At 51.0% G+C, this 23,968-nt stretch overlaps 2 protein-coding genes across 3 annotated transcripts in view; both read left to right on the top strand.

The window, feature by feature from the left end:
- Positions 1–17,914, top strand: part of INSR (insulin receptor) — a 60,123-nt gene extending 42,209 nt beyond the window's left edge. The window contains 13 exon segments of the mRNA XM_084221351.1: positions 132–333; positions 5,077–5,345; positions 5,542–5,684; positions 6,806–6,965; positions 7,271–7,373; positions 7,605–7,672; positions 8,961–9,008; positions 9,011–9,189; positions 9,426–9,536; positions 9,830–9,989; positions 10,795–10,924; positions 11,156–11,290; positions 12,344–17,914. Of these exon segments, the coding sequence (XP_084077477.1) occupies positions 132–333; positions 5,077–5,345; positions 5,542–5,684; positions 6,806–6,965; positions 7,271–7,373; positions 7,605–7,672; positions 8,961–9,008; positions 9,011–9,189; positions 9,426–9,536; positions 9,830–9,989; positions 10,795–10,924; positions 11,156–11,290; positions 12,344–12,698 (2,063 nt within the window). The 3' untranslated portion in view covers positions 12,699–17,914.
- A 4,574-nt stretch (positions 17,915–22,488) lies between these two features.
- Positions 22,489–23,968, top strand: part of ARHGEF18 (Rho/Rac guanine nucleotide exchange factor 18) — a 48,443-nt gene continuing 46,963 nt past the window's right edge. For both annotated transcript variants that reach the window (XM_084221325.1, XM_084221324.1), the window contains exon 1: positions 22,489–22,615. In XM_084221325.1, the coding sequence (XP_084077451.1) occupies positions 22,540–22,615 (76 nt within the window). In that variant the 5' untranslated portion in view covers positions 22,489–22,539. The remainder of the gene's footprint in view (positions 22,616–23,968) is intronic.

Raw genomic sequence — 23,968 nt, 5'->3', positions numbered from 1 at the left:
CTCTGGATGTGAAATATGGGATGCCCAAATGTGGCATGAATCCTCTGTACACTGGTTTGGGATCTTTTTGTAGGATCAAACATCTTCTGCCACGACAGGCACAAGTGACACTGAAACTGTTTTGTCCCCAGGATTAAAGTTGCCCTCAAGGACATGGTCTCCTCCTTTTGAATCTGAAGACCCCCAGAAGTATAATCAGAGTGAAGCTGAGGATGTCAGTGGGGAATGTTGCTCCTGTCCTAAAACAGACTCCCAGATCCAGAAGGAGCTGGAGGAGTCAGCTTTCCGCAAGACCTTCGAGAATTATCTCCACAATGAGGTTTTTGTGCCCAGGTGAGAACATCAAACAGGGAAATGTAATTGAGGATTAAATAAAAACACCAGGTTGGACACAGCCACATTGCCAGGCTTCCATGAGCCTGTCTAGTCCAGCTGGATATGGGGTTGGAATGGGGAGAGCAGAGCACCTAGCACAGATGTTCCTGCAGATTGGGAAGCTCCTGCTTTCATTTCCTGTCCCTGAATTCTCCTCAGCTCAAGAATAAAGTGAGAATCCTTAACAAACAGCCTGCAGCTCATCTGGCATCAGATGATGCCAAAAATAGCGATTTTCTTTTCCTGTCTTGAAATTTTGTGGTCAAGTTTTTCATTGAGTTGAAAAGAAAGGAGAAGGGCAGTTTACCAGGCCACAGCCTCGTCCTCCAGCCTGGTATTTGTGGTCTCCCTTCACTTAGTGTGGGAAATGCCTCCAATACCAAGAGGAATGTGAGTGCCTGGGTGGTGAATGTCCTGTTTGGAGTGGCACACTTGGTGTCACATTAAGTGGTGTTGAATGTCTTCACACTTCATCTGCAGCCTGGGGAGGAAGTGCTGGGGAGCAGGGTAGAATCTGTGGGGATTTACCCTCTTCCCTCTCATGCCTTTTGTGCTCTAAATTTATTCTCTGCTCGCTGCCCTCAGCCAACAAACCTGCATTTGCAGCTGCCTGACAAAAGCTGGGTCACTGCACTGAGCATTTTCCCTGTTTGGGCATCCCTGGGGCTCCCTGCCCTGGTGCCTGCAGTCCTCACCTGGAAGCTTGGGCAGAACCCCTCCTTTTGCTGTTTCCTGGCTGTTTGTGCCCATCAGGATGAGCTCCAGTGTGCCACAGGATGCCAGGACCTGATACATTCCAAAGCAGAGGAGAACCAAGCCACATGCAAAAGCCAAACTCCTCCTGATGCAGGCAGACAATTCTGACAGTCTGATTTCTTTTTTTTTTTTTTTTCCTGCCCCCAATTTTATTGTCCAGCCAGCCCAGGATGCTTCTCAGGCCAGTTTCTGGGGTATGTATTTTAGGAAGAAACCAATCAGCAGGATGTGCCACCTTGTCAGCCTCCTGAGGAAGAAATCCCCACATCCCATGGCCAGCTAATCCTCTCAAGCAAGCCAGTGCTGAAGAGTCCTCCCTGCTGCCACGTGCCCTGCTTGTCTTCCCTGGCAGGCTCCAGGCTGTCAGCACATAAATCAGAATTCTTCTTCCTGTGAATACTGTGCTATCACCTGCTCACAGAGCCTGGCAGGGAGCAGGGAGTGTGGTTTACTTCAGGTGCTTTTTTTGTGGCTCCTGAGAGTTCAGTGACCTCTCCTGAGGTGCTGTGTGGCCTCTCCTGGAGAGCAGGAGCTTGCCAGTCACGGGAGGAATGTCAGGGATGAGGCCAGCAGGGAACAGGAGATGCCAGGGGAGCAGTTTCTCCCTGATACCTTCTTGTTTTCCAGGTGCCATTTCTGCCCTCCTGCCCCGTTCCCAGCGATCTGATCCCTGGGCAGGATCCAGCCTTGGTGCAGGGCTGATCTCACCCTCTGCAAATCACAGTTCCTTCCCCCTGGGCACGTTGGTTACCCACTCCAGGAGCCACTGTCACACCTCCTGGGGCTCAGTTTTCTCTGGCAGTGACAAAAAGCCAAACTAGAAGTTCAGGAATGTTCCTCTGGGCAGGCAGAGCTGGCAGTGCCTCACTCCAGGTCCCCTTTGGGGCTGAACAAAGTGTCCAGCAGAAGCTGAGGCTTTGTTTCTTCTTTCCTGGGTTATCTGCTGTCATTTTGGAGGAGTTCTGCACAGGCTGGAGCTCAGGGCTGGTCAGGGATGGATGTGTGGAGTCTCCATCCCTGGAGAGTCCTGAGAGGCAGAGGGAGCTCAGTGGCTGCTGTTCAGGCTGTCAGTGCAGGCATTCCCTCCTCAACCCCTGCAGCAAGAGCAGGAGCAGCCCCAGCTCTCTGTCACACACATTTGTCCCAATATTCTTGGGGAGCAAGATCTGAGGAATGATCACTTTAAAAGTTATTGTTTCCCCCTGTGTTTCCCAGTTCAGTTAATTCTACAGAGAAATCTAAAATGCCTTGGCCAGGCCAGCTGACCTGGGGTGGTTTCAGGGGTGTGGAACAGCTTGGCTTAAGGTACCAGAGGCATTTTTGGGATCCCCCAGCACAGGCCATGCTGTGTGTGCTGAGGTGTCACTTCCAGCCCCCTCACACCCCCTGGTCACCTGTGGGGACAGGAGGAACCTGGAGCTGAGGGTTTCACAGGGAGCTCCCTGGGGCTGCTGAGATGGCCTCAATGCAAATTACACTGGAACAACTCTGAGAAGAATCAGATGTTTGAAAATACAGAGAATTTGGCAAGAAAATTGCTGCAAATCCAGGATAATAAATATGGGAAGATTGAGGATTTACAGCTTCAAAAGCTTTTCTTAACTTACTGTGACTTGAGAGGGAAGGAATTCTTGCATTTTACTCTGTGTTGCATCAGTGATCAAATTACTGTTTTACTTGTGAAAAACAAAATTCCCTTGAACACGAGGATCAGCTGAATTCACACTGGATAACCAGAGGGTGTAGCTTTGCTTTTATGCAAACCAGGTCCAGTTTGACCATAAGGAATCCTTCCCAAGGAGGGAGGGGGCATGACCCAGAGCTGGGTCCCTGAACTCTGCCCCATCCTGAGGGGACACTGCTCACAGCCCCACACAGGGAGCAGCAGCTCCAAAAGGAGTTAATTAGTAATTAAGAGAGAGAAAACTTCAAACTGGAACGTGCTTGCTGCTGAACCTGCTGTTTGCCATCCTTATTTGTCATCAGGTGGATGAATATTCTGCAGGAAGGAATTCCTGGCTGGGAGGGTGGGCAGGTCCTGGCACAGAATTCCCAGAGCAGCTGTGGCTGCCCCTGGATCCCTGGCAGTGCCCAAGGCCAGGCTGGACAGGGCTGGGAGCAGCCTGGCACAGTGGGAGGTGTCCCTGCCATGGCAGGGGTGGCTCTGGATGGGCTTTGGGGTCCCTTCCAACCAAACCATTTTGTGATGATGACAACTCCATGAATATTTGTGTTGTGTTGTGTGCAGTGCTGAGTTTGAGGACATCTCAGTCTCTGCTTTCTGGCTGGTGCCTTTTGCTGTAGGAGGAGAATTGCAGCAGGGAAGGTGGCAGAGACCTGTCAGAACAAATTCCTGTTGGGGCTGGGGCTGGCCATGGCCTGGTAGTCAGAGGTGGCAGTGGAAAGTTCAGTTCAGCAGCAAAGATTTGCTTCAACAGCTTGTTACATTTTTAGAGCCTGGAGATGCCTCAAGTGTGGGTTCAGATCAGGTCACTCTTTGTACCCTTTAATAGCTGCACACACATGCACACACACACAAAAAGATCATCACCCCCTTAAAATACATGGTCTGGATTTCAACTGGCATTAATTCCTTTTGTGTAACTGAATACAGTTACTGATTCACCACCTTGGTTAGTTCCTGACCTGGAATTCCCCATGGCAAATATGTGGCAGCACCTAAGAGTGTTAGATTGAGCACTTTTGGTTTGGTACTGATCCCTTCTTCTTCTTCTTTTTCTTGCCAAGGAAATGAAATTTTTGCATGTTTCTTAATTCTGTTGAATTTATTCTGTTTATTTGCTGACAAAACCTGACATTAAAGCTGTCTGGTAGCACTCAGGTGCAGACAGGGAAGGTGACATGGTCACACTGCAGGTGCTGCTGGTTTTACAAGTGAAAAAATCACATTTTCAGACTGAAATGCAATAACCTGAGCTGCAACATTTGGTTAACAGTGAATATGTAATCAGAATCATGAGTTCTAAATGCATGCCTTGAAAAGGACTTAATAGATTTGATCTCTTGGGAAAAGGTTAAAATACTTTGTGTATCCATTGAGGTCTAGCCTTGGAGGTGAGAGTGGCAAATGGCCACAGAGAGCTGGGAGAGTGGCCTTTGCTTTATAAATGCAAGTTAGTGACACCTGGGACATGTGGCACATCTGAGGTCACTGAGTGTGGCCGTGGTGTGACCTGGTGTGCTCAGGGCTGCAGCTCCAGGCTGGGGGCTGAGCTCCAAAGCATTGCAACCCTGCCTGAGGCATCTGTGAGACAGCCTGGTAAAGTTAGACTCAGCTGAGAGACCCAGGGTAAATTCTCAAGCAAATACTTGAGGCTTGGATTGGTTTAAATACTTGAGGCTTGGATTGGTTTATTTTTATTTTATCTGCAGTTGTGCAGGGAGAAGGGTCTGGGGGATACAGAATTTTGTAAAGATGCATGTCTTGGTTAAAAAAAAAAAAAAATCCTGAATTTCTTCGTTGCTTTGCAAATATCAGGACATCTCAAACTCTGCTTTCTGGCTGGTGCCTTTTGCTGTAGGAGGAGAAACAGCACAGGGAAGGCAGAGGAAGCAGGGAAGATGGCAGAGACCTGTCAGAGCAAATCCCTGTTGAGGCTGGGGTAGTCAGAGGTGGCAGTGGGAAATTCAGTTCAGCAGCAAAGATTTGAGTTCTGAGCTTTCAGTGGCACTCAAAGATTGAGCTTTCAGTGGTGCTAAGTTTGAATTTTCAGTGGCACTAAGTTTGAATTTTCAGTGGCACTGAGTTTGAATTTTCAGTGGCACTCAAAGTTTGAGCTTTCAGTGGCATTAAGTTTGAATTTTCAGTGGCACTGAGTTTGAGTTTTCAGTGGCTCTCTGGGCTCTCCATGTTGACCCTCCCTTCCAGCTGGGTGTGTTGGCACTGCCTGTGACGCTAACGAGCTGACCCGTGTTGTCCAACAGGCCGTCAAGAAAACGAAGGGACCTGGGCTCCGTGGCCAACGCCACCGTGGTGTTCCCCACCATCCCATCCTCCCCCAACAATTCAGCAGCAGCTGAGGGTGCAGAGGAGCAGAAACCTTTTGAGAAGGTGCTGTCCAAGGAGTCCCTGGTGATCTCGGGGCTGCGCCACTTCACCGGCTACCGCATCGAGCTGCACGCCTGCAACCACGATGCCCAGGAGTCCCGCTGCAGCGTGGCAGCTTATGTCAGTGCCAGGACCATGCCAGAAGGTGACTCTGTCCCTGAGCCCTGCTCTGCCTTGCTGGCTGCTCCCAAAATGTTGCTTTTCCCACGGGAGGCAGCTGCAGTATGTAAGACAGGGGCTGTGCGTATGTCCCGGTGGGAAAGGAGGGTGGATGAGGTATTGGCAGGTGGGAATTTTGCCCAAAGACATGAAACTAAACCTGAACTTGAACTTGGTTCTAGCTAAAGCTGATGACATTGTTGGCCCAGTGTCCCATGAGCTGGTGGAGAAGAACACTGTGCATCTGAAGTGGCAGGAGCCGAAGGAGCCCAACGGCCTCATCGTGCTCTACGAGGTGAACTACGGGCGGCTTGGGGAGACCGAGGTGAGAGCTTCTGTCACAGCCCCTGTGGGGGGAGGCTCTGCTGTCACAGCACCTGTGGGGGAGTGGCTGCCCCTGGGAGCCCAGGCTCTTTAGGATCTGACAGTCCTTGTGCATGCAGTGCCCTGAGCAGTTGGTTTTCCTGGTGCAGAACTAAAGGAACACAAAACTTCACTGGTGAATTTGTCTCCTCTGGAAGTCTGACATCAGTGTCAGTGCCAGGGGGAACAGAGCTGGTGTCAGTGCCAGGGGGACAGGGCTGGTGTCAGTCCCAGGGGGACAGGGCTGGTGTCAGTCCCAGGGGGACAGTGGCACTCACCAGTGCAGTCCCAGTGTGAGTGCCCAGAACCAGAGCAGCAGATGGCACTTGCTGTCTGTAACCTGACCTACTGCCCTGCAAAGCACAAATCTAGCACAAACCACTAACCTGGAGCAGACTGAGAGCCCTTGGGTGTGTGTTTGCCAGCTGGGGAGGTGCTGCAGGAGCCCCAGGGAGCCCTGGATGCTGCAGGAGTTGTGGGGAGCTCTCAGGGAGCTCTGGATGTTACAGGAGCTGTCAAGGAGCTGTCAGGGAGCCCCGGGTGCTCCAGGAGTCCCCAGGAAACTCATAGGGAGCCCTGGGTGCTGCAGGAGTTTTTGGGAGCTCTCAGGGAGCCCCAGGTGCTGCAGGATCCCCCAGGAGCTGTCAGGGAGCTCTGGATGCTGCGGGAATCCTGAGGAGCTGTCAGGGAGCCCTGGATGCTGCAGGAGCCTCAAGGAACTCAGAGGGAGTGCTGGGTGCTGCAGGAATCCTGGGGATCTGTCAGGGAACTCTGGGCTGCAGGAATCCTGGGGAGCTCTCAGGAATCTCTGGGTGCTGCAGGAGCCCCTCGGAGCTCTCAGGGAGCCCTGGGTGCTGCAGGAGCTCTCAGGAATCTCTGGGTGCTGCAGGAGCTCTCAGGAATCTCTGGGTGCTGCAGGAGCTCTCAGGAAGCTCTGGGTGCTGCAGGAGCCCCCGGGAGCTGTCAGGGAGCTCTGGGTGCTGCAGGAGCTCTCAGGGAGCCCTGGGTGCTGCAGCAGCCCCCGGGAGCTGCCAGGATTCCCGGGAGCAGCAGGAGGAGCCTGGCACAGCCCTGTCCCCACAGGAGGCCCATTTCTGCGTGTCCCGCAAGCACTTTGCCAGCGAGGGCGGCTGCCGCCTGCGGGGGCTGCAGCCTGGCAACTACAGCGTGAGGATCAGGGCCACCTCCCTGGCTGGGAACGGCTCCTGGACAGAGCCCACCTACTTCTACGTGGCTGATTATTGTGAGTTCGTTTTATTTTTGACTTTTAATCCCTGACAGAAACTCGGGTTATTTCTGGAGGATGGGGTGTAGCAAGCAGGGAGTCGCTAAATATTTACCAAATACATCTGTTGTCAAGAACCTGAAATTACTTGGAAACACATGGCTTTTGTTTATTAGTCTTCATTCTGACCAGCCCCACATTTTGATCTGAAATAGCTTCTAGTTTTGTATTGGTTCCAATTTATTGAAGGGGGAGATTTTATTGAGGAAAAAATTTGTGGTTTGGACTTGTATGATACCTCCAACTCTCTCTTTCTCTCCTAGTGAATGCTCAGCCAAATATTGCTGTTATCATTGTTCCTATTATTTTTGCCATAATAATTGCTGGAATTATTGGAGCTGCTTATGTGCTTGTGAAAAGAGGTGAGTGCAGTTTCCTCTTGTTTTCACCAAAACTTACATCCAAAAGTTTTGCTGCTTTGTTGGGAGTCAGTTTTTGTTTAGTTTCTAATTTCCATAGTGATTGCAGCATTAATTTAAGTGCAGGAAATAGTTTGTGCCATATGGGGCCAGTTTATTTGCTGCATGCTTTGGGGATTGATCAAGCTGCCCTCACCTCAGAGGCTGCAGAGTGCTCAGGATTTTGTGTCTCTTCCAGACAAACCGAAGGACCAACAGGACCCCTGTATGCATCCTCCAACCCTGAGTACATCAGTGCCAGTGATGGTGAGAGCAACCAGGGCTTCTTTCTTGTGTAATCATGCAGCCAGTGCAGCAGGATGGGATGGGAGTTCTCTCTGTGGGGTTTTCTGGTCCTTTTGTAGAATTCCCCCCCCCCCTAGTCTGGCAGCACTACCCAAAGCTGCTGCAGGAGCTGTCTTTCAGAAGATGCTCTGTCACTGACATATTTTATGAAAAACCATTTTGCTAACATCTTCTCTCCTGAGAAGCTAAGAAGCCTCAAAAACAAAATGTAAACAATAATTATCTGTTGCTGTAGAATGCAACAAGTGCATCTTTAATTAATCATGTGTTATTTTTACTTGATAACCAATGACAGCCACCTGTGTCGAAGCTGTGAGCAGTCACAAAATTCCCTTTCCTTTCCTTTCCTTTCCTTTCCTTTCCTTTCCCTTCCTTTCCTTTCCTTTCCTTTCCTTTCCTCCTTTCCTTTCCTTTCCTTATTCCTTTCCTTTCCTTTCCTTTCCTTTCCTTTCCTTTCCTTTCCTTTCCTTTCCTTTCCTTTCCTTTCCTTTCCTTTCCTTTCCTTTCCTTTCCTTTCCTTTCCTTTCCTTCCTTTCCTTCCTTTCCTTTCCTTTCCTTTCCTTTCCTTTCCTTCCTTCCCTTCCCTTCCCTTCCCTTCCCTTCCCTTCCTTCCCTTCCCTTCCCTTCCCTTCCCTTCCTTCCCTTCCCTTCCCTTCCCTTCCCTTCCCTTCCTTCCCTTCCCTTCCCTTCCCTTCCCTTCCTTCCCTCCTTCCCTTCCTTCCTTCCCTTCCCTTCCCTTCCCTTCCTTCCCTTCCCTTCCCTTCCCTTCCCTTCCCTTCCCTTCCCTTCCCTTCCCTTCCCTTCCCTTCCCTTCCCTTCCCTTCCCTTCCTTCCCTTCCCTTCCCTTCCCTTCCCTTCCCTTCCCTTCCCTTCCTCCCTTCCCTTCCCTTCCCTTCCCTTCCTTCCCTTCCCTTCCCTTCCCTTCCCTTCCCTTCCCTTCCCTTCCTTCCTTCCCTTCCCTTCCCTTCCCTTCCTTCCCTTCCCTTCCCTCCCTTCCCTTCCCCTTCCCTTCCCCTTCCCTTCCCTTCCCCTTCCCTTCCCTTCCCCTTTCCTGTCCTTCATTCTGATAAAATCCTTTCTTCTATTCTTTGAGTATAGTTCTAATATATCATTTTCTTTTAAGATAATATCCTAAAATAGTAAATCAGCCTTCTAAAGGATAAAGTCACAATTCTCGTCTCTTCCCTCGCCCTGAGCCCCCTGCAGACCCTTGCAGAGTGCTCACTCAGGATGTTCCTGTGCCCCACAGTTTATGTCCCTGACGAGTGGGAGGTGCCGCGGGACAAGATCGCGCTGCTGCGGAGCTGGGCCAGGGCTCCTTCGGGATGGTCTACGAGGGCATCGCCAAGGACATCGTCAAGGGCGAGCCCGAGACGCGCGTGGCCGTCAAGACGGTGAACGAGTCGGCCAGCCTGCGCGAGCGCATCGAGTTCCTCAACGAGGCCTCTGTGATGAAAGGCTTCAGCTGCCATCATGTGGTAAGTGCTGCTGCCTCAGCACAGCTCTCCAGTGCCTGCGGAGCCCAGCCCTCGGCTGGCCGAGGCAGCTGGTCCGTCAGAGCTGGGATCTCTCCCTGCTGGAGTCCACAGAACCCGCTCTGCCCAAGGCGTTTCGCTGCTGCTCATTTTAAACCTCTCAGCCTGACAAGGCCTTCTGGGCTGTTCTCAGCTCTGTTTGGACACAGCCTCGAGGGAATGTCTCACTCATTTTCCAGGTTCGCCTCCTCGGAGTGGTCTCCAAGGGACAACCTACGCTGGTGGTCATGGAGCTGATGGCACACGGGGATCTGAAAAGTTACCTCCGTTCTTTGAGACCTGAAGCTGAGGTAAAGACAGGAGAGAGGGAGGCTGCTGTGGAGCAGAGTGACTTGATTTGGGGTTTAATACTTTTTTATCTAGTGGCTTTAAGCTGGAAAAGGGTAGATTTGATGTGATTTTGGGAAGACATTCTTGGCTGTGCGGGCGGGCAGGGCCTGGCACAGGTTGCGCAGAGAAGCTGGAAATATCCAAGGCCAGGTTGGAAGGTCGGAGCAGGCTCCCTGCTCATGGCAGGGAACTGGATGATGTTTAAGGTCACACCTAACCCAAACCTTTCTGTGACTGTGATTTTTCCTGGCAGAATAACCCGGGCCGGCCGCCCCCGACGCTGAGGGAGATGATCCAGATGGCCGCGGAGATCGCCGACGGCATGGCCTACCTGAACGCCAAGAAGTTCGTGCACAGGGACCTGGCAGCTCGCAACTGCATGGTGGCAGAGGACTTCACTGTGAAAATCGGGGGTAGGTGCTGCTGGTCCCTCCCAACCCAGGCCATTCTGTGATCAGGAGATGCTCCTGTGCATCGTGTTTGTTGTAAAAGCAAGTTGATAAAACCAGGGTGTCAAACACGGGGGATTTTCACCGTCTGCCTTTGGGAAATTGTGACACTTCCTCTGTTTCTTCCCTGTGACAGAATTGTGTGGACTTAGTAAGAACAACATCTCCTGTAGAGCCAGAGCAGCTTTTCTCACCTTCTCTATTCCCAAACCTCTGTCCTAAAAGTTCATTACCTTTCCAGCCTAAACTACCTGGGTTTGTCTCACTGGTCTTTGCGTTCATGAGAATTAAGACAAAGAAGGAGTTGGGTACAACAAACCCACTGCTGTAATCCTGTCATTGGGTCAGGTAGCTTTGAAAAGTTATTTAACCCAGTTTTTAACCCAAACCCTTTTATTAATAAGTAAATACAACATTTTAAAATAACCTGGAGCCCCACAGTGGGGTGATTTTTCAGAGCTCTCTGGAGTTAAAGCCAGGGCAGTGGGATTTCAGACAAAGGGAGCTCTGTTTTACTTACAGAGGATGAATAAAATAATGTTTAGAATAGAAGCTGTCACCAAAAAATTTAACTCTGGAGTCTCTGTTGTGACTCTGTAGAAAAAAAATGCAGGAAAAGGGAAATGTTTTGACCATTTATCACGAGGTGACAGATGCCTGCAGGCTGGGCTTTGACAGTGGGGGGAAGGCAACATCCATCTGGAGATGCTGCCCAGGAAAAGCAGGATGGAGGGAGAGGCATTTAACACATCCCAATTGCTTCCCTCAGACTTTGGGATGACCAGGGACATCTACGAGACGGATTATTACCGCAAGGGGGGCAAAGGGCTGCTGCCCGTGCGCTGGATGGCCCCGGAGTCGCTCAAGGATGGGGTGTTCACCACCTACTCCGACGTGTGGTAAGTTGTCCTCTGCAATCCCAGATGGATTCCAGCTCAGGAGCTCCTTGTTTTAGCACACATAGTTTAAACTGACTTGCTCAGAGCACAGACAAAACAAAGCCGTTGTTTTGAAACATTTCCATAAAAATATAGTCGTGTTTTTTTAGAAGTTCATTTTCCAAAATAGCTCTGTCACTGGGAGGGCTCCAGGATGTTTTGTTCTCACCAGGAGCTTTCTCTCTCCCTTAGGTCGTTTGGTGTTGTCCTTTGGGAAATAAGCAGCTTGGCAGAGCAGCCGTACCAGGGACTCTCCAATGAGCAGGTGCTAAAGTTTGTCATGGATGGAGGATACCTGGATCAGCCAGACAACTGCCCAGAGAGGCTGTAAGTGCCAAGCAGGGACAACCAACCCAGCTGCACACTCTGCCTGAAGTGTGGCCCACAAAGATGGCCTGACCTGGGGCACTTCTTAACCCTCCTCGATTGGGGAGGGCAAAACCAGACTTTAGAGAGGCACCTCCCACAGAAATTCCACCAAAGTATCCTTAGTGATCCAGGGAAGGGGCTGCCCAGGGAGCTTTGGAGTCCCCATCCCTGGAGGTGTCCCAGGAAGGCCTGGACGTGGCACTCAGTGCTCTGGGCTGGGTGAAAAGGTGGGGGTGGGTCAAGGGTTGGACTTGATGATCTTGGGAGGTCTTTTCCAACCTCAATGATCCTGGGATTCTCTGTGAGGAGTCACACTGGAGCAATTGTGAGGGAAAGCAGCTCTGGCTGGAAAAGGAAGCACAGATGGTAACTCTCTGGTTCTGGTAGCCTCTTCCCCCAGCTGCTTCTGGCCAAAACAGCACTTCCAGAGTCATAAAATAAACATGTTTTGTGAGTATCCCTATGAAAAAAGCCTGCTGTGCTGGACATTTGTCTGATGGCCAGTTACAAACTCCAGTTTGAGACTCTATTTGTATTTGTGAGTTCTTTCTCCATGGTGTCTGATAACATGTGACCTCTTGCTGCAGCCTTTCTTTTGGGTGGGATGTTTACAGGACCTCTGTCCTCTGCCCAACCTCCCATTTTCCTTGAAGTTTTGGGAGCTTTGTTATCTTTCAGGCTGAGTTAAAATTAAAAGGGAATTAATTAAAAAAGGATGACTTGGCTCTAAGTGTGTGCACACACACAGAGAGTCTGTGAACCACAGCCCTGTTTCCTTCAGCAGCCAAGTTAAGAACAATTGAAGGAATCGGAAGGGATTTTTAATCTAGACAGAAATAGAGAAAAAGGAGTGTCAGGATTTACAGGCAGATGTGGAGGCTGGAAAGAGAACAAGCAGCCTGGGGTGTCAGAGGTGTAGTGTGGGTGCTGGGGGGTCTGCTATGGGTGCCAGGCTTGCTCTGCACGTGGGATTGTTTCTGCTGCCCCTGACTGTGCTCTGTGCTGCTGCAGGCACAGCCTGATGCAGATGTGCTGGCAGTACAACCCCAAGATGCGCCCCACCTTCATTGAGATCATCGAGATGCTGAAGGAGGACTTGCACCCCAGCTTCCACGAGGTCTCCTTCTTCTACAGCGAGGAGAACAAACCTCTGGAGACAGAGGAGTACGAGATGGACTTCGAGAACATGGAGAGCATTCCCCTCGACCCCTCCTCGTACTCCCAGAGGGACAAAACGCTGGGGAGGGACAATGGACCCTCCATGGCCCTCAAGGGCAACTACGAGGAGCACATCCCTTACACTCACATGAACGGTGGCAAGAAAAACGGGCGGATTCTCTCCATGCCCAGGTCAAGTCCTTCCTAACACTTCCTGTTTGGCCCAAGGGTTGTGTCTGCTTTTTTCCCCCCTCCACAAATCTCAGGACTCTTGTTATTGCTGCCACAGTGTATGAAACACATCTACAAACTCTTCAGATTTTTAATCATCTTACGATTAATTTTTTTTTTTTTTTTTTTTTTGCCAAGTTGACTGGTTGTCAGTGGACTTATCTGTGAACATAAATGGAAGAGGTTTCCATGGCTGCTGTCCCTTCTGTAACCATGGTTTCACAACAGGAAGTGACCGTGTGAGTTCAACTGAAGGAGAAGCATCCGCGTTTGCCAGCAGAAGACGTGAAGTTCTCTGGTGCCTGAGCTCCAGCCCAGCAGCGCGGAACAAGAGATTTCCAGTAGAATTCCAGGCTTTCAGGCAGCCTCTCCACTACAGCTGAAGGATTCAGCACATCAGTCAGATCCTCAGATTGACCAATAGCTGCTGCTTTCATACTTTGTTTTCAAGGGGTGAAAGCCCCGGGGTGCGTGTGTGGGCGTGTGTGTGCGTGTGTGCAGTATCAACATGTGGGGTGTGCCCTATAGCAAAAGAGACACTTCTGGTTTTGTACACAACTTACAGCGCTTTCAGGCACATGGTGGGGTTCTCGGGGTGTCCTGCACAGGGCCAGGAGTTGGATTTGATGACCCTGGTGGGTCCTTTCCAACTCAGCATACTCTATGATTCTCTGTTCTCACAGGAGCTTTCCTCTTCTTGGAAGTGTGTACTTATCTTTTTTCCCCATTTCCCTGGAGGGACTGTATCCTAAACAGATTATTTTTATACTGAGGACTCTTGAGAGCAGGTTTTCTCTCATTAACAAATGAGGAAAACGTGCTGGGAGCTAAATGAGCAGAACTCTGAGATTTGTGGGTACTTTCAAGACCAAACGAAGTAGGAGTCCCCTGACCTGAGACACGGAGTTTTCTGTCCTTACAGCATTGAGTATATATATTGTTTGTTGTAACATATTTAAAGATGTCTTTAGTTTAAATTTTAACTTCATATAAATTATTGACTGTTTATGATCCTTTTGGGGCGGGGAGAGTTTTTGGGGGATTGTTTGGTCTTAAAGTGGTCCAAAGATTTCAGAATGAACTAATTTTAGCCTTGCAGGAGCGATGAAGCACATGTTCAGTTCATACTTGACAAGGCTTTGTAATAGTTTCATGACTTATACAACACAGTCAGCTGGCTCCAGTCAAAGCCCCATCTTGGGTGTTGGGAGCTGAAGGACACAGAACATCCTGGCCTCGAGTCCTGCTCCTCCTCTGCCCCCGTGTCCCTCGCTTTGCCTTCCGTGCCGCAGATGCAGCCGGCGAGAGAGGACGAGCACGAGCTGGAGCTGAGGAACGGATGCTGAAGGGGAGAAGCACAAAGCTCTGGGCTCTGCACGCCGGAGGTGACTGTGGTTTGCTGCCTCTCTGCTGCTCCCAGGCCTCCAGCCTTGTTGTGTTCCCCAAGATTCCCACTGCAGAACTCCTGCCATGTCAGCGCTCGCCGTCGGGACTGTGCTTTGTCGTGCTGCTGTTCGCAAAGACGGAGCTGATGTTGAAGAATAATGGTGAAACTCTACTGGGGCTGGTAGCATGGAGGTGACAGGAGCAGGGAAAGAAGATGATGGATGTCACAGGCCCGTGGCATGCAGGAGGTGCTTGAACAGCAGGGAGAGATGCTCAGTCCTTCACTTCTCCTCCTGGAGAAGTCCAGGATGTGTTTTGTGCTCTCTGCCAGGAGAAAGCGAGGTGCCCTGGCTCGGGAGGGCAGAACGCTGGGCTGGGCAGTGCCTCCAGCTGCTGCTGTGAGCGAGGCAGAGGGGCTGCAGTCCGTAGGGAAGAGCTCTCTGAGCCCTCACCTGGGGATGCAGCTGGTGCTGGGAACCTCTGCCCCCAGCTGCTTCTGGCCAAAACAGCACTTCCAGAGTCGTAAAAGGGGGGACAACAGACTGGGCAGCACCAGGAGCTGTTGGGCCCTTTGCTGCTGGAGGCTGATGGGTTTGGCCCAGGTGGAGGGTACAGGTTGCTCCACAAATTTGGGTGGAAAACACAGTCCAGACATGGGTGAGAACCTTTGGATTTCAAAAGGCCTCGTTTACATTTCTTCTGCTTTACAAAGTTGTAGCTGTTTAGCAGCTCTATACTACACTGCAGGAAAGAAGACATATTCTCACACTTTTCTAAGGAAGAGAAGTTTTTCTTATTAGAATTTTTTATTTATTTTAATATATAAAACACTGTAAAAAAAAAGCAACAAACAATTAGTTTTCTTAAACACACGGAACATGTAAATTTGTATCCGCAAAATCTTGGCAGGTGGATGTGGTGGGATTATTTTTGTCCTGTTCTGGTGCAGTCTACCTCAGTGTTTCTTAAGGATATTTTTTAATACTACACACCTCTAAACCTGTTTAAATATTCTGGTCTGGACCTATTGTGGATCAGGGAAAATCAGTATCAGCTGATTCCAATACCAGGGACCATTCATGAAGGGAATGGGAAGGAGAATGGCCCATCACTGTTGATCCCTAATCTGAACAGTAGTGGCCAATGAACCCATTTACAAATTTGGATCAGATCTCATCCCTTAGTTCTGTTGTGATTTAAAAAAAAAAAAAAAAAAAAAAAAAAAAAGAACAAAAGATCCATTTAAATGTTTGGACTTTAGTGAACTCATGACCTAAAAGGAGCAGGCTGCTTCCTCCTGGATCAGCATGTGCCAGCGTGGAGCAGGGACTGGGACCAGCCTTTGCTGTTGGGGTTGCATTGGGGTGGCTTGGTCACTTCTCTTCTCACTGTGCACAGGTGACCCAAGGGCCTGCCAGTGACCTCCTGAAACAAACCTTTCCCAGCACACCCTTGCTTTGATACCATTTCCAAAGGCAGTGATCATAACTGTGGGAATAGAAGAACTTTTACCTGAAGGAACATTGGAACCTTGTATTGGTCTGGCTTTTCCCCGTGGTTGATACTGGTTGGCCCTGTGAGTACACATGGTTTGAACACTCGGATGGCTGAGCCAGAGAGTGTGTGCTGCTCCATGGACAGGCAGTCCCCTCCCATGGCTCAGTGTCACCTTCACCTGCACCAAACGGAGCAGTTGTTTGTAGCCAGCACTGTGTGAAGGTTACTCATCCTTCCTACCTTGTGCCCAGGGGGAGGGAAGGCGTGTGGTACCAGTGGGGAGGGTATCGTGTTTCTCCTCTGTAAAACAAATAACACTAGTGGTTGCTGCTCGTGGCTGCTACAGATCACATTCAGCTGTAGAATTAGGAAGAATAAATGAACATCACCCGCAAAGCCCAGCTCTCACTGCTAGAAAATCCTTCCTTGGCTCAGAGCCGACACTTTGGTCTCTGCTGCTGGAAGATCCTCGTCCCAGGGATGCCCAAATGCCTCACTCGGATCTCGCCAATTCCTGCTCAGAGAATTCCTGCAAGTGGAGACTCAAGTGCTATTGCAACCTCTGGGTGCTGCCAGGGCCCCCAGCCTGGGCAGGGGTGCTGTGCTGAGCCTTCCTTGGGGGACCTGCTGTGCTTTGCTCCAGCCACATCCTTATGGGGCAGAATTCCCCAGCTGCAGTGGAAGCACCACACTTGCTGCTCCTGCTGCTGCTTAGGAGGAACCAAACACTGGTGCAGGAGAGCAGGTGGGATGGCTGGAAGAGGGCAGCCAGCTGTGGGAAGCTCTTTCTTTCCTTGCATTAATATTTGTTGGAGGGTTGGCTCCTGCCCTCTGTGGGCAGAGAATGCCCCGCTCGCAGCACGTGGCAGCAGGACAGACCCCTCAGCCTGTCCGGGAGCAGCTAGAGCCTCCTGGGCACAGTCTGACACCACCACATAGCCAGAAATTCACTCTGGTGAATCAGGAGGAGCAAGAAGCTGAGCTCTGCTGAGCTTTCACTGAGAAAACGTCTGAAGTGCAAGGCTGGAGAGGTTTCTCAGAAAGGTTTCCACATTAAACTCAATTGCCACTTCCTGAACGGCTCTTGCCAATCTGGAACTTCTCTGGCAGGCCAGCACAGCACTGCAAAGCTTGGCTGCTGGGTTAGGAACGTGTCTGTCTTGGCTGCTTGTAAATACTCTATTGTGTTATAAAATAGAAGAGCTCAGACATAAACTATGTGCCAGCACTGGGTTGGGAAAGGTGATGGGAACTAGACCACGCTGCAGCGATGATGGTAAAGCAGCTGTGTGGGTATGAAGAGGCTGCTTTTAGGTTGCTAAAGGGTACTCTTAATTTATGGGCAGGTTATATCTTTCCTCCTAAATTTGTATTATAGTGATGGGACACTTTGCTTGATTTTAGTCTGTTGGCTATAGTGTTGGTATCTCTTTGGAAAAAAAAAATTTCAAAAGTCGCTTCTTGTGTTACTGAGCTGACTGTGCTGAAGGCAAATAGGAAATGACAGGAGGGAGAAGGGTGCTGAGCCTCTGCTTTAGAGGAGGGATGGAGGGAGGCAGTCGAGTTCCCTCTCAAAACCACTGTGACACGAAGACGGACCCTGAGGTGTCATGGGCCCTTCCTGCTACCAAGACTGGAACCTTGTTTTACAAGCCAGAACGTGAAATATCTTTGTGCCATAAAACCTTACTGTCAAGGCTGTGCCAGGTGCTCCTGTGTGGGATGGGCTCAGAGCCTGGAGGGAGCTCAGAACTGCAGATGAACCCCGTGATCCTCTCGGAGCCGGGGGCTCGCAGGAACCCCGGCCCTGCCCAAAGAGCCGCCGCCCCTCGGAGTGTCCTGTGGTCAGGGAAAGGAACTGCTGAATGGGTTGGAATCAAGAAATAGTTACTTCGTGAAATTCAACGTAAGATTAGTTTGGTATTTGTATGAACTTAATGGAATTTGGCCTTTTTATTACCTTCTGCTTGGCTCTGTGTTCCCTCTGCTTGGATTCTGTCCGTGAGTGTCAGTGTAAAGCCTTGACGTGTTCAGCCTCGTTAGGAGCATCACAAGAGTGAAGCCAATCATCCAGCTGACTTTTGGAGGAACCTGACTGTTGAAAAGCAACTCTAAAGTTAACCATTTTTAGCAAATCTGCTGTCATTAAATGTGTATTTCTTTTTAAAATGAATTTACTTGTCCTTCTCTGAAGGAAGCACTTATTCTTGCAGTTTGGGCGAATTCACTGCAGCACAATGCAAGCTGTAAGGGGGCAGGTAGAGAAATGACTTTTTAAATATTGTATAATAAAGTTAGTATTAACTCCTATGGTGTTGTTACTTTTTTGCCAACAGATTTGCAATCAGCCAGAAATTCTGTTCCTGGTAGTGATTTTGTTCCCACTCCAGTGTTCCAGCTGGTGGTGTTAAATAGTTTCCTTTCTCAGCCCAGAAGGAGCTCTTGGGAGCAGGGTCTGGTAGCTGGGAGCACCTCGAATAGTTCTGGCAGCTAAAGAGGAGCCATCAGTGGAGGTTAAATGTGGGCTGTTAGCTGAGCCCCATCCCCTGGTCAGTCCCAGCAGCACCAGTAAATCTTGAGCTGATGGCTCTTTACCTGAGAGCTCTGAGTTGGAATCAACACCAAAGCTCTGTAAATCCAGACTCTCTCAGCAGCATTCCAACACTTCCACCGCCCCACTTCCAAGTCTTTTCCCTTAATTGAGTCCCATGAAAACTGATGGAGAATTTTAGAAAGGCCACTTCTAAATCTGCAGAGGTAGAGTGTTGTTTGAGCAGGAAAAGCATTAGCTTTTGCTTTAGTTAGGGGAATGATTTTATTCTTGGGGTATCAAAACTGGTTTGTATTTGAGGACCCTCATGGATGGGGGAACTGGACATCAGTTTCATCCAACACACCCCAAAGAAAATGCTCTCTGCTTCACTTAAATAAACCACAGATGGTTTCAGTTACATGTTAGGTGATGTTCTGTGAAGTCTTGGGGTTTTTATTTTTTTTCCCAGTTCATTCTTGCTGCTCCCACCTTTCCCTCTGCATATCTAAGGTTCCAGAATACAAATAGTACTGCAGATACCTCTTGTTTGAAATAAAGGATCAAATGTGCCATGGTTTTTTTTTAAAAAAGGAAGAAAAAAGAGAAAAACTTTCCCCCTTGATTTATTTTTTCAATGTTTTCATATCTAAGAGCCAAGCAGTGACATGTACAGAAAATCTTTGAATAGTAAAAGAAATCTTTGCTGTGTGTCGGAATATTGAACAATTAACTGTTTATATTAAAATTCTGAATAAATTATCCAAGAATAACTGTTCATTTTGTGTCTGCTGTCTGTGCAGCACTGAAGGCTGCTTTGCTGTGGAGAAAGCAGTAAATTTGTACCTTGGAATAAGTTGCAAAATAAATGGTGCTAAGGAAAGAAAACCCACAGCTCAACCAACTGTAGGCTTGTAGTGTGAAGCCAGTGGAGCTCACCTCGAGGCTCTGGGGTGATGCCTCTGATGCCATCGGGTGAACTTTGGTGCCAGGATTCCTTCTGGAGCACCAAGAGCTGTGGCTCTGTGATGTAATTTGTTATTTCCTGGGCATAGAGTAGGTGTTCCCTCCTCGGAGGGAGCAGACTCCTCATTGCCTCACTGGTTTTAAAGCATCAAAGGCAGAGGATCAGCCCCACCCTGTCCTGTGGTAGAGCTGCTGTAACCGGGTGTGCACCAGGAGCCTCCTGTCCTGCCCAGCCCCCTCTGGGGGTGTTTCTAACTTAAACCTGGTTTTGTTTCACCAGAGCCAAGATTTCCCTCCTGGTGGGCTGCACCAGCGAGGTGAGGGCTGCCCTCTCCTGTCAGGGAGTTGTGCAGAGCCTGAAGATCCCCTCGAGCATCTTTTTCTCCATGCTGAGCCCCTTTCCCAACTCCCTCACAGGACTGAATCTAGAGCCCTTCCCCAGCTCTGTTCCCTGCTCTGGACACTCTCCAGCCCTTCCGTGTCTTTCTCCAGTGAGAAACCCAGAACTGGACACGGCACTTAAGGCCCCACCAGTGCCATTTTTTTCAGAATTCTCACTGTGAGAATGATCATAAACAAACTGGTCTTTTAAGATGTTTCTGAGTTGTTTCTTCTGGCACGGGCTTGTTCTCTGGGGATCCTAAAATGCAAAAATAAACAAAGCCACAAAACTTGAACTTGCAGTCCCGGGAGGTTTGCTTCCCACTGGGCTCTCTGGGATGCTGTGGGGAGGCTGCTGAGGCTCAGACTGTCCTCGTGCCATTATCCCTCATCACTCTTCCAGGCTGCCTGCACAGCTCAGCTTTGGCACCCCCCAAGCTGTGTCAGACACGTGGCAGAAGGGAAAGAGCTTGTCCTTGTTTGAGCCAAGGACAACTCACCATCCCATCAGCCAGAGCAGCTGCCTGGTGTTTAGGAGCTGCCCTGATCTCTGATGCTCATCGAGCTCTTGTGGACTTCAGAGAAATTAAACCTTAATTCCTCTTTGCTCTTGTGGTTTCCTGGAGCACAGGGTAATTGCTATTCCAAGTGCTGCCAAAGCTGCGGTCTCTGAGTAATTGGAGTGTGAGTGGTTCTTGTTCTGATTAGGGTTTGGCTGGGGCTGATGAGTGCTCGGGGCTCCAGGATGAGGAGCGTGTGTGCCTCAGCCCATGGGGCTTGTTGGGAAGGAGGGAATGGCTGTGCCAACAAACCCGAGCCTGGACATGCCAAGGGCTCTGTCTGCTGGCCAAGAGCAGGGCAGGGGCACTGCCTTGGAGCTGAAGCCTTTGTCTCTCTCCTGTACAGGTGAATATGGTCAGTACAGGCATTTCTGTGCTGTGCATCACCTCACCCTGCATAAGACAGACCTGCCGGGCTTTGTGGTCCCTGTTGCTCCACAAGGTCAAACCATGACAGCAAAGACCAAGGACTCGTTAAGAGGAGCGCTGTGTAGGAGGCTAACAAGCCATGGTGCAAGGAGCCCACGGGCTGGGCTGGGTGTGTGGGGTTTTCTGGGCACACACAGCGGTTTTTCCCCGAAGGGAACAGGAAGCTGTTGCCTCAAGAGCTGCTCCTCGCAGCCATCGTGACTTCAGGGCTGCCAGGGTCCCTGCACCGGCTGCCTCAGGGTCCACAGCCCTCCTGGTGGCTTTGCTGGACCCTTCCAGAGCCCAGAGCCCCGTGAGCGTGGGAGCGAGCAGCACCGGGGCCCGGCGGTGGGAAGTGCAGCATGGGAGAGGTGGGTTTGTTTGTGCCGTCGGAAAGGGGAAGCGGTGAGAGGGCTGAGCCAGCGGCCCCCGTGAGCAAACCGCCCTCATGGCCGCTGCTTCCCCCGTGAGGCTCCGCTTCTCGCTCTGCTCCAGCAGCTGGAGAAGAAGCCACGGCTGTCAGATGTGCGCATGGTGCACGAGGAACCCGCCACGGAGATGCCTCCAGCCCTCAGGGTAAGTGGTTCTCTGCACAAGCTCCATCCCACCACAGCGGGGTTGTCACTCACCTTCCTCAAGGCCTTGTGAGGAAGCAGCTTGTCGGGAAGCCAAAAGTCCCGGGCTGGGTTTGGTGCAGCCTCCCTCCTGCACGAGCTTCAATGCAAAACATGGGCTGGGGAGGCTCAGCCTGCACAGGGTTTTGCTCTGCTGTGAGTGAAGAGGAGGAGATGAGGTCAGGATTTAACCCCCATGTGCCATCATGGTGGGCTCTGGGCTGGCTGGGCACCCTTTGGGTGCTGCTCTTGGCTCCTGCTGCTGCTGTGCCACAGCTGAATGTCTGCAAAGACACCCTGGCACTGCCCACAGCTGGGTTTGGGCTATGCTCAAGAGGGGTCCATGCCCAGGACTCCCAAATTCCACTCTGGACTGTCCACTCCAGGGCTGGTCCCCAGTATTATCAAGAAGGTGGAAGCAGAGGGGATGTAGACAGGGCTGTACTGGGCAGGTGACACTTTGGGGTTTGTGGCCAGGCAAGAAAAATGCTTTTTGATACCTGCTTCTGGGCATCACCAGCCCAACCTGGGCTCCAAGCTGTGGAGGTACCTGTGGTCATTCCCAAACTGGCTGGGCTCTGCTCAACAAGGCCACAGGCATCAGCTGAACTGCAGGGAGGAGTTTTGGTCCGACTCCAGAGCCCAGCATCTGCACTGGGGTAAAACCTGGCTTCTGCAGCCTAATTGAGGGGTTGGGAGCAAAGTTTGGAGCCTGTCTGAGCTGTGGGGCTGGTGCCAACTGGGAGAAGTGGTTATGAGGGTAGGGAGTTGGGTCTCTTGGGGCAGTTTGAGATTGGTCCCACCTTCCTCCCTGTGTGGAAAAGCTGAGGAGGGCTTAGAGAAATGCCCTTGCCAGGTGCCTGGGACTTGCTTCGAGCAGCAGAATGATGCTGATGTTGAGGATGGACAGGGTGTCTTGCAGTTTCTTGCAGAGGCTCTGCCACAGCACTTGAAAATGAGAAAAAAGTGCAAATAGTGAGCCTTCGTATATGTCTTGTTAAGACACCAAGCTTTGTCAGTATCAACTCTGACCCTTCACTGAAGGTGAAGGTGACTCTTAGCCAGGTGAGAGGTGCCTGAAAGTGCTCACAAAGTGTCTGTCATGCTCACAGCCATGAATGGAGCAGGGAGGTTTTGGCAGAAGGGCTATGGTGTGTTAACAGCTTGTTTTCTGTTTCTGTCTGCAAGCCTGGAGCAGCACTCAGGGGCTGTGTGTGCTCCGAGGCCACTAATCCCCAGGCCCAGCTGCAGGAAGTCACTGACCTGCCACACAGGTGGGAATGCCAGGGACCAGGAATGTCTCTCTGGCTACAGCTTCCATCAGCTGATACTTCTGACAAAACACTTGGCTTCTCCACTCCCCCCTTGGCAGCCCCTGGGCTGCAGCCTGCAGCGCTGCCTTAGAGCGCGCTGAGCTCTGCCGTGCTCCGCGCCGGCGTCTCCTGCTCGGGGCTGGACCTTGCACAGGGCTCCCAAATGTCAGACTCGCTGCTCAACCACTCCTGGCCATCGTTTTCCAAGCGCTGGAAGAAGAAATGGTCCTTTAAGAGAGGTAATGGCCTGTGGGGACAGGGGGCTGAGCGTGTGGAGGGAGCTGGGCTGTGGCAGGGACAGCTTGTCCTGGACTGAGCAGGTACCAAAGAACCCCAGGGGCCGGGCAGAGCTTGTTTTGAGGTGCCCCCTGCTTCTTCCTGCATGGGACACTGCCTTAAGTGGTGATTAACACTTTTCCTTCCATTTAATCTTCTTTACAAGGCACATAATTGCCTCCAGGAGCTGGGTAATGGGTTAAATATCAGCCTTTTGGTTTTGTAATAAGTTTGTTTCGTGGCTGGCAGTGAGCTGGATGTCCCGGTGCTTGCAGACAGCTGTCTCTGCATGCTGCCTGGCCAGAGTCTGGTGTTTGAGCAGATGTGGGGGAAAAGATTCCTTCAGTCTTTCAGCAAGGGCTGACAAGCAGAGCCCCAGTGTCCAGAGCCCTGACGGTTTGGGTGGCCCTGGCTGGGCTTCACTGTGTCCAGCAGGGGTGGGAAATGGCAGCAACTGTGTCAACTGGCCTCATTTCTGAATGTGGTGCCGTGACTTGGAAAGAGGGAAGTGAGAGCCCCAGAAAGCAGGACATTTGCAGTCCTGGAAGAGCCAGACACTTGTGTCCTTGTGAGCAAACACTGCCTTCAGGCTGATGCTTTTGGGTACCTTTACCTGCAGCATCAGACCTCCTGCTCCTCTTTCTCCTTCATTATTCCCCACCCACTCCCAGTTCTCTTCTGGTGTGGATGTGCAGGAGACCAAGATCCAAACGGAACAGTTGGGGGAAGGTTAATTCAGAGCCGGACACAGTGGGTCCTGCAGGCTCTGATGTGTGGTGAGCCCCAAGCCCCAGCTGGGTACCCCACTCCAGCCATGCCTTCCCTGGGGGTTATGGGCTGGCTGGGAAGACTCAGGTGGGCTGATTTCACTAACAAATGAATCAGCCTCACCATGCTCCCAAGCACTGACTGCTTTGCAGAGGGCCTGGGTGCAGCCAGCTCCCCTCAGCAGGTGCTTGCAGAGCAGTTTGTCCTGTTGGGGCTTGTGCCTGGGCACAAAATGCTCAGGTCTCGCTCAGCCCTTCTCCCACACTGATATTCTGCAGTGTGGCACTCGCTAGTTCATGTGGGCCCTTCCCTCAGTACCCCCTGGAGCCGCTGCAGGAACCTGCACAGTGACCTGGAGGGAATCAGAGGGGCTGCAAACCCCCTCAGCCTGCTGAGACCCTTCAGCTGAGAGACAGCAGGGAACTGTCCCAGCCCCCTGCTCCTCTGCCCTCCATGCCCAAGAGCCTGGCCCCAGCAGTGTGGTGATAAGGCAGTGGCTCTGTACAGTGTGTTACAGTGTGGGACAGCTTATCTTCCCCTGCTCCTGC

The sequence above is a fragment of the Fringilla coelebs genome (assembly GCF_963513975.1).
Source record: "Fringilla coelebs genome assembly, chromosome: 24".
NCBI classification, from domain to species: domain Eukaryota; kingdom Metazoa; phylum Chordata; class Aves; order Passeriformes; family Fringillidae; genus Fringilla; species Fringilla coelebs.
Note: the sequence above shows the minus strand (reverse complement) of the source record. Positions and strands in the feature narration are given on the sequence as shown.